Source organism: Oxyura jamaicensis, chromosome 1, assembly GCF_011077185.1.
Source record: "Oxyura jamaicensis isolate SHBP4307 breed ruddy duck chromosome 1, BPBGC_Ojam_1.0, whole genome shotgun sequence".
Classification (NCBI taxonomy): domain Eukaryota; kingdom Metazoa; phylum Chordata; class Aves; order Anseriformes; family Anatidae; genus Oxyura; species Oxyura jamaicensis.
Window position 1 is genome coordinate 91,890,471 of NC_048893.1, and position 14,911 is coordinate 91,905,381.

General features: G+C 39.1%; 1 protein-coding gene across 4 annotated transcripts; it reads left to right on the forward strand.

The window, feature by feature from the left end:
* Window positions 1-2,208: 2,208 nt before the first annotated feature.
* Window positions 2,209-13,386, forward strand: C1H3orf52 (chromosome 1 C3orf52 homolog). 4 transcript variants are annotated; one of them, XM_035315169.1, is made up of 7 exons: window positions 2,211-3,289; window positions 4,130-4,357; window positions 7,330-7,453; window positions 7,884-8,017; window positions 8,935-9,005; window positions 10,820-11,019; window positions 12,126-13,386. In XM_035315169.1, coding segments are annotated over exons 2-7 (708 nt in total). In that variant the 5' UTR covers window positions 2,211-3,289; window positions 4,130-4,180; the 3' UTR covers window positions 12,128-13,386. The 4 variants fall into 4 exon arrangements, with proteins under 4 accessions (XP_035171057.1, XP_035171059.1, XP_035171060.1 ...); XM_035315166.1 differs by lacking the exon at window positions 12,126-13,386 and having other exon boundaries at window positions 2,209-3,289; window positions 10,820-11,745; XM_035315168.1 differs by lacking the exon at window positions 12,126-13,386 and having other exon boundaries at window positions 2,209-3,289; window positions 4,141-4,357; window positions 10,820-11,745.
* The last annotated feature ends 1,525 nt before the right edge of the window (window positions 13,387-14,911 follow it).

Consider the following 14,911-nt stretch of genomic DNA (forward strand, 5'->3'; position numbering starts at 1 on the left):
GGGTTAGAAACTGGAGAGAGAAAAAAAAAAAAATCTGCAGATTTCTTCCACTCCTTCCATCTCTGAGATGCACGTGTATCTCTTCTGCTATCTGTATATGTCTCTGCATAGATGTATGTGGATATATTTGGGATGTGGCCATGAATACTCACATTTGCTTAGGGATGTTACAGGATTCTAAACGTGAATAATTATTTCATGTTTTTCAAAATACAATAACTATAATAAGCTTAGTAGACAAATCTGAGATTAATGAATTCTGTAGTTATGCTGCATGACTGTTGTTTTTTGGGCTGTAACTTTTAAGGCTGTCTCCTGTGCTTTTACTAAAACCACCAAATGTATAGTTCTCAAACATTAAGATGAAAAAAAAAGTTAAGCGGTAAGAGCATCATTTATTTTCTTGGCGTGATATTTAAAGAAGATGAAAGAAATACTGAATTCTAATGAAACAACAGGAAACTACATGTCAAAACACATTGAGAATTATGTTTTAATTAAGTTGCCAAGAAAAAATCCTACAAGACCTCACAAACTACCAGTTCCTTGGTCTGGCATTTAAAATACTGTTCATCACTTATCACTTCTACAGGCTTTATTAGACATATTTGTGCATGTAGTTGATCAAGATAATACTGTATATTTGAATTAATCACCTTCTTTGATATTAGATTGTGATGAAATCACCAAAATCAGAATGATTTCCATTATAAAAGGAAGTGGGAGTCAGATCTCAACAGGACTCAGATCTGTACCCTAGAATATGAGGTTGTATGTATCCAGACTTCAAGATGACTATTTTTTTCTTCTTTTTCTTCTCCCCCTCCAAACAGCTGAGGACTCAGCTGGCTCTCATGTAGTAAGTAGCATGTAGCAATTGTAGTGGCATTGTGTTATGGTAGCTCAGTCTTCAAACCAGCATGAGCATGGTTGCCTGGGTCAAAGCCAATATGTTAGTGTCTTCACCAGGTGCAAGAAACTGCACATACACCTGGCTAAAATAAGGGGGTGCATTGCTACTGCTGTCTGAGGAGAGAAAGTACCACGTATGCAGGACTGGATGAAACATAGCACAGTGGCATTTCTCCTGGGGCACCTGCAAGCAGTCTGTATCAGCATTATTGCTCTGTCAGGAAGGCCTTCTTGTTGAACCCAGTCTTTTCATAAACACAAGCAAAATTTTGCAGCTCTGAGATTTTCCTGATGTACCTGGACATCTTGTCCAGCATTTAGTGCTTTCTTACAATCTCTTTACACTTAGTTTTACATAGTTGTAGAGCCTAATGTTTGCTGTGTGTTACAAGGGAATTCCTAATGTCTGGCTGCAGAGTGCTCTGTGAACTTTGGAATGCTTCTTGTGGGTTCACACTGCTTTCTTTGATGTCCTTGGTCTGCAGGGAGCAGACATTTGAGGTCAGGTTCTCTGTTTTGTCTCTCTTTCTGGCCAGAAGAAAGAGCTGTGTCCATATGGCCACACTGCACTGGAAGAGACTTAAAAGGAAAACGGATTTATGTAGTTGGATGCATCTTTGGTCTCAAAGAAAGCAGAGGAGAAAATGACAGCCACACACCTGTCATAAGGTCAATCTTTTAACCCTAGAAGTAAACCTAGCTTAGAAAAGTATAAACTGTTGATGAGCCCAAGTATTGCTCATTTCAAGTTTCCAAAGCTCTTTATGAGACTTAAGAATTCTGGTATTCAGTTGAATAAAACGTCTGCCTGCACTTTCTAGATAGTCCTAAAATTGTGCTGAGTATTTGAAAGTGTTTAGCTTTCATCTTTAAGGTTTTTAAAAAAAAAAAAAAAAAAAAAGATGAAGCAGGCAACTTGAGTACCGGTCCTTGCTGTTCACAGTGTGCTTTTTTTTTCTACTGCACATAAGTATGTGATTCTTGTTTAGCTTTAGAACTGTGGGGAAAACACGACAATGAGTTAATACTGTAGTGTTTACATAGTAGGTTTCTGGTGTCTGATAGGCTTCCCTCTCCTTTCTTGCACTAATGTTGGGCATTCGGCCCTGCTACCTGCCTGGCACTGCTTCCTACCTAAACTATGCTCAAATGATATTCTGAAGGGTTTTTAGTATCCTTAAAGCTAAGGATAGCTACTCAGCCATTCACTTCTTCCTTTCCAATAAACACATGATAAAAATGTAAGTGGCTACGTTTCACTTCATTTTCAGTGCCTCTGAAACTGCAAGCCCACGATGTAATCAGAACTGCAATTGTACCTTGGAGTTTACACTTATAAAATGGAGCCAAACCTGTCTGTTGTACTAAAGCACATGTTTAAGGGCATATTTCCTGATATTGAAACCAGAGATGTCTTCACAACAGAAGAAAGCAGGTTTCCTGTGGTTCTGTTTTAGATAAGAGCCTAGGCCACAAAGTTCAGGTCAGTTCTCAATTTCCCTTTTTAAGAATTCTGCAGCTCCATGAATCAGAAATATCAGTTGCTTCACAGACAAGAAAAGCACCAAGTATGGAAGTTGGATCACCCAGACGACAGAAATTCAAGAGTTTGTGCAGAGCTCATTAAGACATGTGAACAAATGGACTTTGGCTTTTATGGAGCGAGATCCATAATCATTAACTTGTTTGACTTATTAAAAAAAAAAAAAAAAAAAAAAAAAACTTTTGCTTTCAGACAATTCCCTAGGAAGGTAAGGTCTTTGATATGTGTGGAAATGAAATAAATTAACTTAATCTTCAGCAGGAGTAGTGAGAACAAGCAGGTAAAGTATTCTCTAGCTGGGAAGTCCCAAGCGAATCCTTGTGGATCCGGGCACCTGTTTTGATCTTGATGACTGCTCAGCTTCATCTTCAGTCCTCCAACCTTTTAAGGATTCACCAAAAGGTGGGGCATTGAATTCATTTCTTTTTTATTTGCTGAATGAAAACAAGCTCTGTGCTCAGCCTGAGGCATTGCCTTTGCCTGAATGACTACCACAGGACATCAGCAATCGACCCCCCTGGGAATGCTCTAGGCATCCTTAGCCAGAAGAATTGCACAATGAGGAAATGTGGGGGAAAGCATCCATAGCATTTGGCAAGGAAAAGAAAGAGCAGTGCTGTGAGTGGGTGTTCATACAGCAGAGGAGATTGTTGGAGAAAGAGGCTTTGTTCCCTTCTTAATGCTTCTTTTTCCCTGTCCTCTCTTCTGAGGCAAGAGAATGAGCAGGAGTGCAGTTACTGGCCCAACCCTTTTGATCCAGAGGAGTAAAAGAGAAGTGCTCTGTGGGGAGGAAGGAGAAACCCAAGGATGGAGTTAGAACAAGAGAAATGAGAGGTAGGAAGAAGGATACTGGGAGGGAGGGGATAAGTCAGCCTCTGGCTGCAGTAAGCTCTTATGTGACTCATGTAGCATGGGAGAGTTCATGTGGCAATCTAGTGCAGATCAGTTCTCAATTCACAGGATGGTTGCTTTATAAAAGTATACCCTGGAGAACATGGAATAAAACTGAAGGTCATCCACCTCTCTTCAGATTTGTTCTTTTTCACATGGAAGTTACTATTCAGATTTCCGCTTGATAGTATGTGAACAGACATAAATGCTTCTTTAGCACCAGGCATGATTTCAGACTGCTGAATAGCCAGAGAGAGCAAATTGCCAGCACAAAGGTCAGCAGCGTTCTGTTCTCAATAGACTATACTGGGAGGCTAAAATTAGAAGCACTGTTGGAAATGATAAGTTCCCTTCAGATCCCAACTGAACCACAAGCGATGTGATCCTTTACTTGGTTTATACTGTCGAGAAACACATCTGTTTGTTTATCAGTGCCGATAGCAGCAAAAGCATTTTACTGCTTCAGCTGAAAGCAGCAGGAATCGCAATCCAGTTACTTTCAAAACCACCTCAGCAACTGGCAGCATTGCTGAAGGTTTAGTCACCTGCTTGTGCTTGTCAAAGGCTGGCACGGTAAAGCAGGCAAACTGGAAAGCCTGGTGTTGCACAGCTGAGGGCTGTAGTTCGGGAGACAGGCGAATCGATACTTCCTCACCCTCCCCTTGCTCTGTGGCTTGTTCAGATGATGTTATTTGCTTTTCCAAGGATTTCCCCTTACTTATCAATGTTTTGACATCACTCCCGTGAAAACTGTCCCAGCTCTCTCACTGTTACCATCTCCAGCTTCATACCAGAACTGCCGCTGGCCGTAACTGCAGCTGAAACCAGAAGGAAATGAGTTGGCTCCGTGCTTGCTTCATAGACAGAGGTCCTCGCGCTGAGACAGAAGCTATGAAAAGGCAAAGCTCTGATCAGGAGCATGAAGTTATTGAATTACAAGAAGTTAATGGGGAAGAAAGCGAAGTCGATCACAAGAAGCCTCTAAATTCTTCAGCAGCTGTGATGAGCAAGGTAGGAATTTCAGTTGCTCATTTGATGCTTGTGGAGCTCTTGGGGAAATACCACACAGTAAGAGAAGCGACACTGCAGGAACATCTTGTAGGGATTGATTTGTTTGAGGGAAGGGGAAAGATCACTCGCTTGAAAGTAAAGGCTGAAAGTATGTTAAGTTTATTTAGTTTATTTTGTTTAATGAAGATTTCTAATGTTGGAGTCAGATTTTGAGCACTGTTACTTTTTTGGTGCTGGCTGTTTGTGAACTTTATGTTAACAAATAAAAGTTTTACTTGGTATTCTAAGTTTTGCTTTCTCTTTTCATGTGCTGCCAGTGGGATTAGGCTCAAAACTAGAAAGGAGAAATGTTGAAATGCATATTAAAATCGGTCTTCAAGAACAAATTAATCAGAAAATGGCACTGCCAAAACAAGAATAGGATGCCTTGCAGCAAACTTTGTAAAGCATGTGGATTGTTCATCTGTTTATTTTTGAGCAATTTGTAGTTGCTAACAGTCAGGAACGTGTATGACTAAAGTGTCCCAAAGCCTCAGTTAAGACTAGCATATGAATCCTGAGGCAGTCAGCACCTAGCATTTAGCTTAAAGCTATGGGATAGTGTAAAGCTGGCAGAAGAGTAGTGTTTACTCAGGGGTGGCTGTGGTACAAAGATTTTCATTACTCACTCAAGAGCAGAGGGAAAATCTGTGGCAGAAAAAGGAATATTCCCAATTTTATGTGGGGGCAGATCTTCCGGGATGGCCAAGCCCACCTGGGAGCTCAGCAGCCTTAGTCATGACATCTCTGCCTTCTTCCTTCTGGGCAAGCAACAGTGCCTGCTTCCTTGTGTGAGCCCCACTCATCATCTCAGTGAGCTGATCTATCCCATTAAACAGGCAAAAGCCCTATTTTCTGTAATATTACTGGGGGCCAGTTACTTCTCTTCTGTGGTGAGCTGAATCAGCTTGCTGCAGGGTCAGACAAATTCTAGGGTGGTTCAAAGAGGAACAGAAGGAAGGGTGGAGGAGAGATAGGGGGGAGCTAGATCGGCTGAGCTGCCTTGAGAAACTTTACCCTTGAGTTTCAGTTCAGCCTTCCCCTTCCCAGAACTGTGAATTTTCATCTAGGCTCTGTTTCTGTCGATTCTGGCATTTGGCTTCCTATCCTATGGGGACTGCTGAAAAATTATTATACTCTGCTTTCTGCTCAGCCAGCAAATTAATCACAACTGCTCTGCCCATCAGGGAGAGATTTTCTCTGTCGCTTCTTCCTGGTGCTCTTGTTGTGTTAGGTGGGCAATGTCCAGAGGGTGTTGGACCAACTGGTGAGGAATAGTTGCAGAGCTGAATGTTTGCTCAAGATCAACCTTATGCTTGATTAGCAATTACACTTTTGTGATAGTCTGAAAATGTGGACTATTTATAACTGTGTATGACTAATATTTATAACTGATACAACAAAGCGAATTTCATAATTGTACTCTAGACAGTAGTTACTGTTTTTTGTTTTTTTGTTTTTTTTTCAGGTACAAAATGATATGTTAGTGTCAGGTATTAAACTGAAAATTCATTCTTCTAATGCATTATATGTGTGTGTGTGTATATATATATATAAAATAATCCCCCTGTTAAATATAAGTGATCACTTGAATGCATGGTGTGAGGGAAAATATTTTAACCATGCTGCCCATTCTCCACAAAGGAATTTCTTCATGCAGGGATGTCAGTAGAGGATACTTTCTGTTAGTTTGCCCCCCTGCTCCTGGAGAAATGACTCATGTAAACTCTTTCTGTGGGTGTTGCCTCTCTTTCCCTGTGCAACTGCTACTCCCCAAGAAGCTTTAAGCCAGCTGGTGGATGTCAGTTAAACTCAGTGAAAAGTTTTCTATTATGCTAGGTTCTCGGAAAGTTCAAAAGGTAAAGGAAAGTAACTTGGATTATTGCCTCCAGCTAGCAGCTGGTTCCTGCCTACCTGCACGTGCATGTCCCAGACTACCCACAGCATGTGATTTTCCTCACCTGATACTGAAGTCAAAAAGGACATGGAGTTTACAGCTCAGTTTACAGTGCGTGGGGAGGAGGATGAATTAAAAAAGCAATGTGGACCACTTCCTTATGCATTCTTGTACTTCATTCAGTCTTCTGTCTGTGGAAAAAAATAGTTGGAGTTATTCACTTGTTTTGCTACATCACCTAAGCCTTTTTTTAAAAAAATATAGTAATGCTGGGCTAACTAATAACCTCAAATCTAAAGTCATATCAAAAGGTAAAGGAAAGGTGGACACTGTCTTTTCTCTCCTACATGAACATGCATGCATACACATTTTTTTTTTTTTTGAAGATTACTTTCTTGTCATCTAGAACAGGTGAGACTTGTAGTAAACTCTTCAATTTACTCAATAGCCTTCCAGTATTCAGTCTTCTGAAGAAAAATGCAGTTATCTCAAAAAGTCTTAATTACTCTAGTGGTTTTTAATGCAACAATATCTAATAAACAGTGGTCCACTTGCTTTGGTTGCTGGAATTCAGGAGCTATACAGGCTGATATCATTAACATCACAAAGGTGAATGATTCAGGAAATTGTTCCAGACACGTTTCTGTCTGGCAGAGATGGCAGACTTTAAACAGGCAGCTTGTGGTTAAAAAAAAAAAAAAAAAAAAAAGGCAAAAAGGCAATGAAAGCACCTTTGTAGCACCTCAGCTTTCTGGGCAATTCAAGAGTTGGAAACTGAGCAACGCTACATCTCTCGAGTAATAGACAGCCTTTGAATATCCTTTGCCTTCTGTATGTTTACCTTCCCACTTGTGGCAGTGCTCAAGGGTGGGGACCCTTGGAATAGAGCACTGCTTATCAATGAGACATTCTCTCATTTATGTGTGTTTTTTTGTGTTTCTAAATGTGGCAGTAGAGGCATTCTTAAATATTTTTCTCACCTTATTTTATTAATCAACATTCCCTTTTTTTTTTTTTTTTTTTTTTTTGTATCTAGGAGAGAGATCACTGGAAATCATGCAGCAAAGTCGTTTTTTGGAAGTGTAAACTATGGATGGTTTTAACTACAATTTTTGTAGTATTGTTCCTGGTCATTATCATCAGCCTAGTTCTATATTCTAGTAAGTATCTTACTCTTTGTTCATCTTCTAATAAGAATGTACAATATGTACAATCTATCAAAAACATATATTGAATGGTAGCATCCTTTGAACTCTTTCTGTAAATTGCTGAGGAGACTGGGATGCCAACTGCAGAAGGTGGTGTGTTGAGTAGTGGATGTGAAGTCTTTTAGTTTTGCAAGCAACCAGTAACCTGTATGCTGATCAGATGGCAATTCTTGTAGCAGAGTGAAAAAATGTTCCACGGACCTCTGTGTGCTGTCACTGTCTTCAGGTGACTTACACTTTTGTGTCACTCCCAGACAATCATTACCTAGGAATTCTGTGAGAAAGCCAACCTGGAGAAAGCCAAAGGGTTGTTGTTTTGTTTTTCCAACATTTTTGCTAACCGGAACTTCTCCTACTCTTTCCATTTTCTTTTGAATATTAGATGTTTACACAGATGAGGATGACTATTGGGATGCTGATGCACTACTACATAGTGGAAATTACCACAATTTTTCTGGAAAGTTCAGGTTGACGTGTGGTCTTCCACACCTTTTTGCTGATGACATTACTAAGAAGGTATGTGTTGACATGGTTCTTGGACGAGTTGATTCATCTTGTTACATAGATTCAGTGTTTTCCTTTAGAGAAAACTCTGTTGCTCTGTATAGCAACTCAGTCCTTTTGCAAGTCCACATAATTCACTAAATTCTGAGTTGTATTTTTTGTAGTACAATTTTAAGTTCTGATCCAAGCAAAGAAATTGTTGATTTTAACAAAACAAGCAGTTGCATTGATCCAGGGAAGGGGAAACAACAACAACAACACTTTTATTAAAAATAAAATACCCTCTACATCTGAGTAATAACTAGGACATAGCTTTCACCTTTATCATTGAGCCTTTGAACAATTTAGTTTAGGAGGGATCTGCGGAGGACTTCTAGCCCAATGCCAATTAAAAGGCTTTTGTTTAGTGTTCCCCTGTAAGTACATGATATCAGTCTTGGTTTGTAGCTGCCATTTCCATTAGACCATCACTGTTCCTTGTTGCGGATGAGGTAAACTCATCAGGCATGGCAGTGTCAATTTAGACTTACTGTGTAAAGGGAGTCTCAGTAGAGGCATCTTTCCCTCTACCAAGTAAGAATAGAATGGCTTTTTGCCACTAATAAAAGCCCTAGCCAAACAACATAAATTGCACAGGGCAACCTGAGCACATACTTTTAGTTCACCCTGAATGCCTTCCAGTGTGTTAAAGTAATATAGTAATCACTCAAACACACAGATTAACTTGTCTGTCAAGTGTAAAGGGAATGTGTATTTTTTTTTCCTGTGCTAAGTGACTTTCAGTGCCTGTGTTTATGCCCCTTAAAACACCTTTTTAAGAATGATTTGTTGTCCTTTCTTCTATGGGGAAGAGAGAGAGTGAATGGAAGAAATATATATATATATATATATATATATATATATAATTATTATTTTTTTTTCTCTCCAAGTTAACAGATGTCTACAGTTCATCTCCAGCTCTAGGACGCTACTTTAGGTCAGCTCAAGTGGTTCATTTCAGGTAAGCAATTTCTATCACCAAAATTATCAGAAATCTACAAACTTTTGATGAGGCGTGTGTGCCTATGTAAATATGAGCAACGTTTAAATCTATGAAAAATAGGATGCTTGGGGGAAACTTGGTATGCTTAGGTAGTGGAAACTTGCTGAAGGATTCTCTGATGTAAAAGACAAGTGCTGCTAATATGCAATGACAATAGCATTTTGTTGCTGTATGGTATTTACTCTGTTGTCTTTGGTTCCAAGTGAAGGCCTTAATAAGCTTATGCAAGAAAATGTTTTAAGAAGAAAATGAGCTACTGGGACCACCTGAGAACAACATGGGTTAAATAACCTTAAATAAATACAACAAGGCCTATGGGAAGGGATGAACTTTGTTCTCAAAAACTAAAGGCAACAAGATTGTCAGTGAAAACCAAAACAATAATCTCATATCTCTGCTTTGTTTGGACCGTTTTCTCCCCACGTTTTATTTTGGGCAATGGGAGCAAATCTCAAAGCAGCAGCATTAGAGAGCCTGGTGGAGCAGGAGCAAGAGGCAGAGCAGGCAGCATAACGGAGGGTAGGCTAGTCTCTGCAGTGGCTGGGTACACACAAAGGAGAAACTCAGCCACCGAAGGCTGATGGGCCCTGGGTAGTAGCGTGGGGGGAAGCATCCAGAACTGCCTTGCAGAGGCAGAAGAAAGCTTTGAGCTGGAATAGAGGGGAGATCTTACTGTCAGCAGAAACTGGCACTGAAGGAGGGCTGAGGAGTTCACTGTGTTTGAGACATGATTTTTTTAAGCTGTGAAGATACCACAGTCCTGAAACAGGAGTGAGACTGAGAATCAGCAGGAAAAGTGGGCTGGGAAGATCAGCTATAGTGTGGTTCTGTCATAGAGATGTAGCAGAGTGGCATGGGCAGTCAGTCAGAGAGAACTTCTGAAGGATTTCTGAAAAAGCAACGTTACAGGTAGATTAAGATGACATGAGAAAAACTTGGGACGTAGATTAGAAAAAGCCTAAGATCCTTGAGAGAGGAAGGGTGGAGGAAGAGCCCCCTGCATCTGGGGCAAGAGGCCGACCTGAGTGTATTCTGGGGAATGTGCACCATCAGCCCTGGGCACACTGGCTGTGCTCAAGGAGCAAGTTGCAGCTCTTTAGCCTTTCAGGTATAAATCACGATTTAGACCAAGTACAAATCTGTTGCATTGTGTATGTACTGACAAGTTGATCTGTGCCCCTCTGCCTTTTTCTCCATCCAACTTACTTTTTGATGCTTTGAATTCTGTTTGTATAAAATCTCTGTCTCATTGTAATTCATGGGTTTGGTAGATCACAGATATTGAAATCTCCAGAGATGGACTCCGGTTCAGTGGTTTGGTGAATCCACTCCACAGCTTGGGTTAGGAACACAGCTGGGTTGTGCCACCTACTGCTATCAGGAGAGCAAATCTTTCTGCATGTTCTCAGCTAAGCTACGCGCAAGATGTTGCAGCACCTCTACCCTTATGTACTTGTTAGGCATGAGTGCTGAAAACCTCACCCTCACATGCCTAATTGCCCTCTGTGCATTTGAAAACATGTCTTGGGTTATGTGCCTGGTTTCTGTTAATGTCAAGGGTTGCTCTGAGAAAAGAGAGGAAAAATGAAACTAGAATCTTTGATGGCAGGTTTTTCTTCTCTTTCATTTCTTTCCTTTTTTGATGCTGTTCTTTAGAACAAATTAAAAAAATAATAATAATAATCCATATCAACTTTGTGAAAAGTCAATCTCAAAAAAGGGAAAGATTCAGTGGTGACTTGCAGGCATTTATTCTTGACTTTGTTTTTCAGTAATGAAAACTCCACTGTATTTTACCAGCTAGAGTTCTCTGTACCGCCATCAGCAGAAGGGTTTATGGAAAACTTAATGGACCCAGATTTTATAAGAAACATTCTACGTCAGAATATTTATGATGAAGAAGACACTTTTTATCCTGAGACATCTGAATGTAACAAGTTAAAGCTTGACCCAGCTTCTCTCACATCAACATGTAAGCGGTGTATATTACAGGAACTCTTTCTCTAGGAAAAGAAGAAAAGAGGAAAATCTTTCTGGGAAGATGTTGAGATTTATTAGTTCATGTTTTGCACAACTCTATTAAAAAAAAAAAAAAAAAAAAAAAAAGTGAAATATTTAAGTTTCAGGAAAGTCTGGTTATACTTATAACCTGGAATTCTTTATTTGGTCCTGTGATGAGTGATTGAGTAGTGATGATAATGCTGAGCTACAGAGTCCAACCAGACTTTTCAGATCCCCAGATTTAATGCATACAGTTAAAAAGAAAATCTCCTCGTGTATGTGTACCATAACAGGGAGCAAAATAACTAAAATTATTTTTCCTCACCAATTTAAATCCAAGGGAAAAGGCTGTGTAATTAGGGAGTGAGTTTTTGATGTTTTCACAGTCAAGGATGAAAAAGCCTCCTAATTTGTATCTTTTCAGAGTTTTTTGAGAAAATTTATTATGCACCAAGATACCTTTTAAATGAACCAAACACTCACACTTCCAGGTTTCGTTGTGACTAGGTAGTGATTCCAGTACATTTAAGCTTGTCTTGATGGAAATGCCAGTATAAAAGCTATATGAGCTTTGAAGTTTCACTGAAAACCATGCATGGAGCTTCTTCTCCCCTTTTCCCACTCCTTCATTTTACTGAGCTCCATACCTAAGTGCCTTCAGAATAATCCTTGAAGTGATCACAGAGCCAAGCCTGCTGGAGTTCAAAAAGCGTTCAGACAATGCTCTCAGACATAGGGTCTAATTTGTAAATAGTCCTGTGTGGAGTCAAAAGTTGGATTCAGTGATCCTTATGGGTCCTCCCAGCTCGGGATATCCTATGATCCTAGGCTAACACTTCACAGTACAATGTATATAAGTAAGATTTGTGCTTAAGTTGTTTTTTACTTCCTTGGTGCTCTTAACAAGGAACAAGCGATTAACGAGTCAGAAGTTCTAAATCTCAATATTGTTTTGTTCCTTATATATTGGCAGCATTCATAGACAAAAAAAAAAAAATCATAAAAAGATCAAGAAAGAATATTCTGAAATGTTAAGGTTTAATTTTATTGTTAATAACGTACTGTTTTTACTTTCAGAGAAATAATGGACTCCTCATCTTTCTCACCTCCTAGAAGAGATGGGCTTCTACTGTCTGTTAGTAATCCCAGGTTAGAGAGCTATTAATTAGGTTGAAACACGTCTAAAGATGGTTCTCTTCAAATGAAAATGTGGTGTATTGCTAACAGTATTGTACTCCTAGGACATTGCTACCTCCTTCATTTTTGTCCTGACTTATGAGTAACCCATTTCAGTCTTGTGAAAATCATACATCTTGCTTGATAAAGTTCTCTACTGACTTGGAAAACTCTAATTTGTTTTATGATGAAATCTAGATTCCCTGCTCGAGATTAAAAACAGTCCTGTGTGTCTCCTCTCTTTTGCTCTTGGCTTATGCAAAATTCTCTGTACAACTTCATCCTTAATTTTCATGTTCATCCGTGCTCATGTCTTGTACTTTTTCTTTCCCTACCAACTTCATCTGGCATATCCTCCCCAGTGTTCTTTCCTCTCAAAACAACCTTATAACTTAAATATCCTTTCTCTTTTCTTTAATTATATGCAAAACCTTTGCACTTCCTTCTTAAGTAAGACTGAACTCTCATCATCCCCTTGTTCACCCTATACTCTTCATAGAGAAGGTGTCATCAGCACTGTTTTTCCTCATCTGTAATGTGAAATAAAAATGAAGAAGGAAGAAACATCGGGAAGAAACATGACTTGTTCACTAATGCATCTGAATGCTGCAGGAATCTTTCAAGGGTCAAATTAGCTGTGTACTTCAGTAATTGGCTACTGGTGCTTGTGAAAAGACACCTATTAGGCCCCCATCTCTAAATTCGAAGGAAAATGGGTGTACACCCTTCTAATACACCCTCCCCTGGCAGTGGGGGAAAAAAAAAAGGAATGAACAAATGCAAAGTTCTTGCCTTAATAAGGCAGCAAACAGTTGTTGACAGTAAATCATATGGGACAGACCAATGCCAAGAAAAAGGTGCTAAAGCAAAATGTAGGCCAGTGTAGCAAGAAAGATATAGCCAGTAACTGGTTATAAGTTTAAAAACTAAGCATTATTTTTTTGAGGAACATGAAATCTTCACTACCATGTTAGTGAAGTGTAACTTCTCACTTAGAAACGTTTGTAGCCTGTATAAATGTTAATAATGTTGCATAGGAAAAATTATTTTTAGAAACTTTTTTTACTGTGAGAAATATGATGAATTGTTTGTTTTTTCCAATGTTTATTTAAGGAATCTGATGACTACATTGTACATTAAATTATTTATTTTTACTCTTAAAGTGACTGTTTTCATTCTTCAGCAGCTCCTGTCTTTCAGCAGTTTGAGTTGAAAAATAACAATGGGAATTCTAAATGCTGAGAGTAGTATGAATTGCCTGTCTGACAAAGACATACACTCAAAACCACGTTTGTCGTTGCTTGAATTTTAATAGAGCTTTTGAAACAGTCTAGACCAAATTACAGTATCACATGGCTGTCATTTGTGACTAATTCTGACCACATCTTAATTTGTAAGCTGTAGCAGTGGCTATAAGAACCATAATTTCTCTTTCCATGCCTCAGTTCTCATTTGATGAAACACTATGATTATATAGTTAACACTATAGTTTTTATACATTTATTTTAAACAGAAAACATTTGACTTTACAGTCCATCTTCACCCATGCTTTGAAATCTAATTGAAGGAAATGTCCAAAAAAGACAGTCATATCTGTTTTTATATATTTGAGGTAAATAGATAATGTGAAAGAAGATAGCCAGATAAAATAATTATGACTTAATCCATTAGGGTCAGAGCAGAGATATGTGAGAACATCTTTTATCTGTTTAGGTAATTTGAGAATGCATAGTGTTCATTTTAATAGGAGTGTGGATGACATGGAGATGACTGAGGCAACTGAGCTATGGTTCAAAAAGGAAAATAAATATTGTTCTGGTAATTCAGCTTGTGGACTGTACAACCAGCCCTTTAAAATCCCATGGTAGGCAGCTTGTGTAGCAAAGCACGAATTCTGGGCAGATTTATCTGCCTGGCACTACAGCAGTGCCTACACCATGCTTGCAACATCTGTCCTCTGCTGTGTGCAACCATTTACTTTGTGGGGCCCTCTGGCCCCACAGATGGGATGAAACTGCAGAAAATGCAGGTGGGATGTGTAAAGGAACCATGCTATAAAGCTAGGGCTGCAGACAGAGATTAGATACAAGGGGATATTTAAAATCAGGAAAACAGCTTAATGTCTTCTTTCAAATTGTTTTAATACAAAGATACAGAAAAAAATATGCCTAAGGAAGAACACAGGCACATAATCATTTCATGAGCTCTGGTGAACCGTTGAATAACCAGCTTCAGTCCTACGTGCACATCCAAAAATTCTGTTTGCAGCAGGTTGATGGGCTATGTTCTGGCATTGTGGAGAGCCAAATTCCACCTGAGCAGCACAGGGGTCTTTGTAGGTTTCATGGTCTTCTAGGTGGCAGTCGTTTGCAGTGAGTGGACTTTGTTGTTGTTTTGTATGCAGTTTCTTGCCTTTTTTTTTTTTTTAATTGCATCCAACTTTAAGACTTCACTCTGAGACAAGGAGTATTATGTTAACGGGTGGCAGGGGGAAAAATTTGAGAAAGGAATTCTTTGTCCAGATTGTATGCTGCATCATGGTATATTTACTGGTCTATATCAAGCTGGCCAGAGAAACTTTGGAAAAAAAAAAGTAAGTACACCTAACACAAAGTCTATGCTTTTTATTTATAAAAAAAAAAAAAAAAAAAGGAGGGGGTAATTATTATTGCATTTTTGAGATTTCC

Coding starts and splice junctions, on each gene's coding strand:
- C1H3orf52 (XM_035315166.1), top strand. CDS start 4,181: ATGAGTTGGCTCCGTGCTTGCTTCATAGACAGAGGTCCTCGCGCTGAG. Junction 7,454..7,883: donor CAGCCTAGTTCTATATTCTA/GTAAGTATCTTA, acceptor TTTGAATATTAG/ATGTTTACACAGATGAGGAT. Junction 9,006..10,819: donor GCTCAAGTGGTTCATTTCAG/GTAAGCAATTTC, acceptor TTTGTTTTTCAG/TAATGAAAACTCCACTGTAT.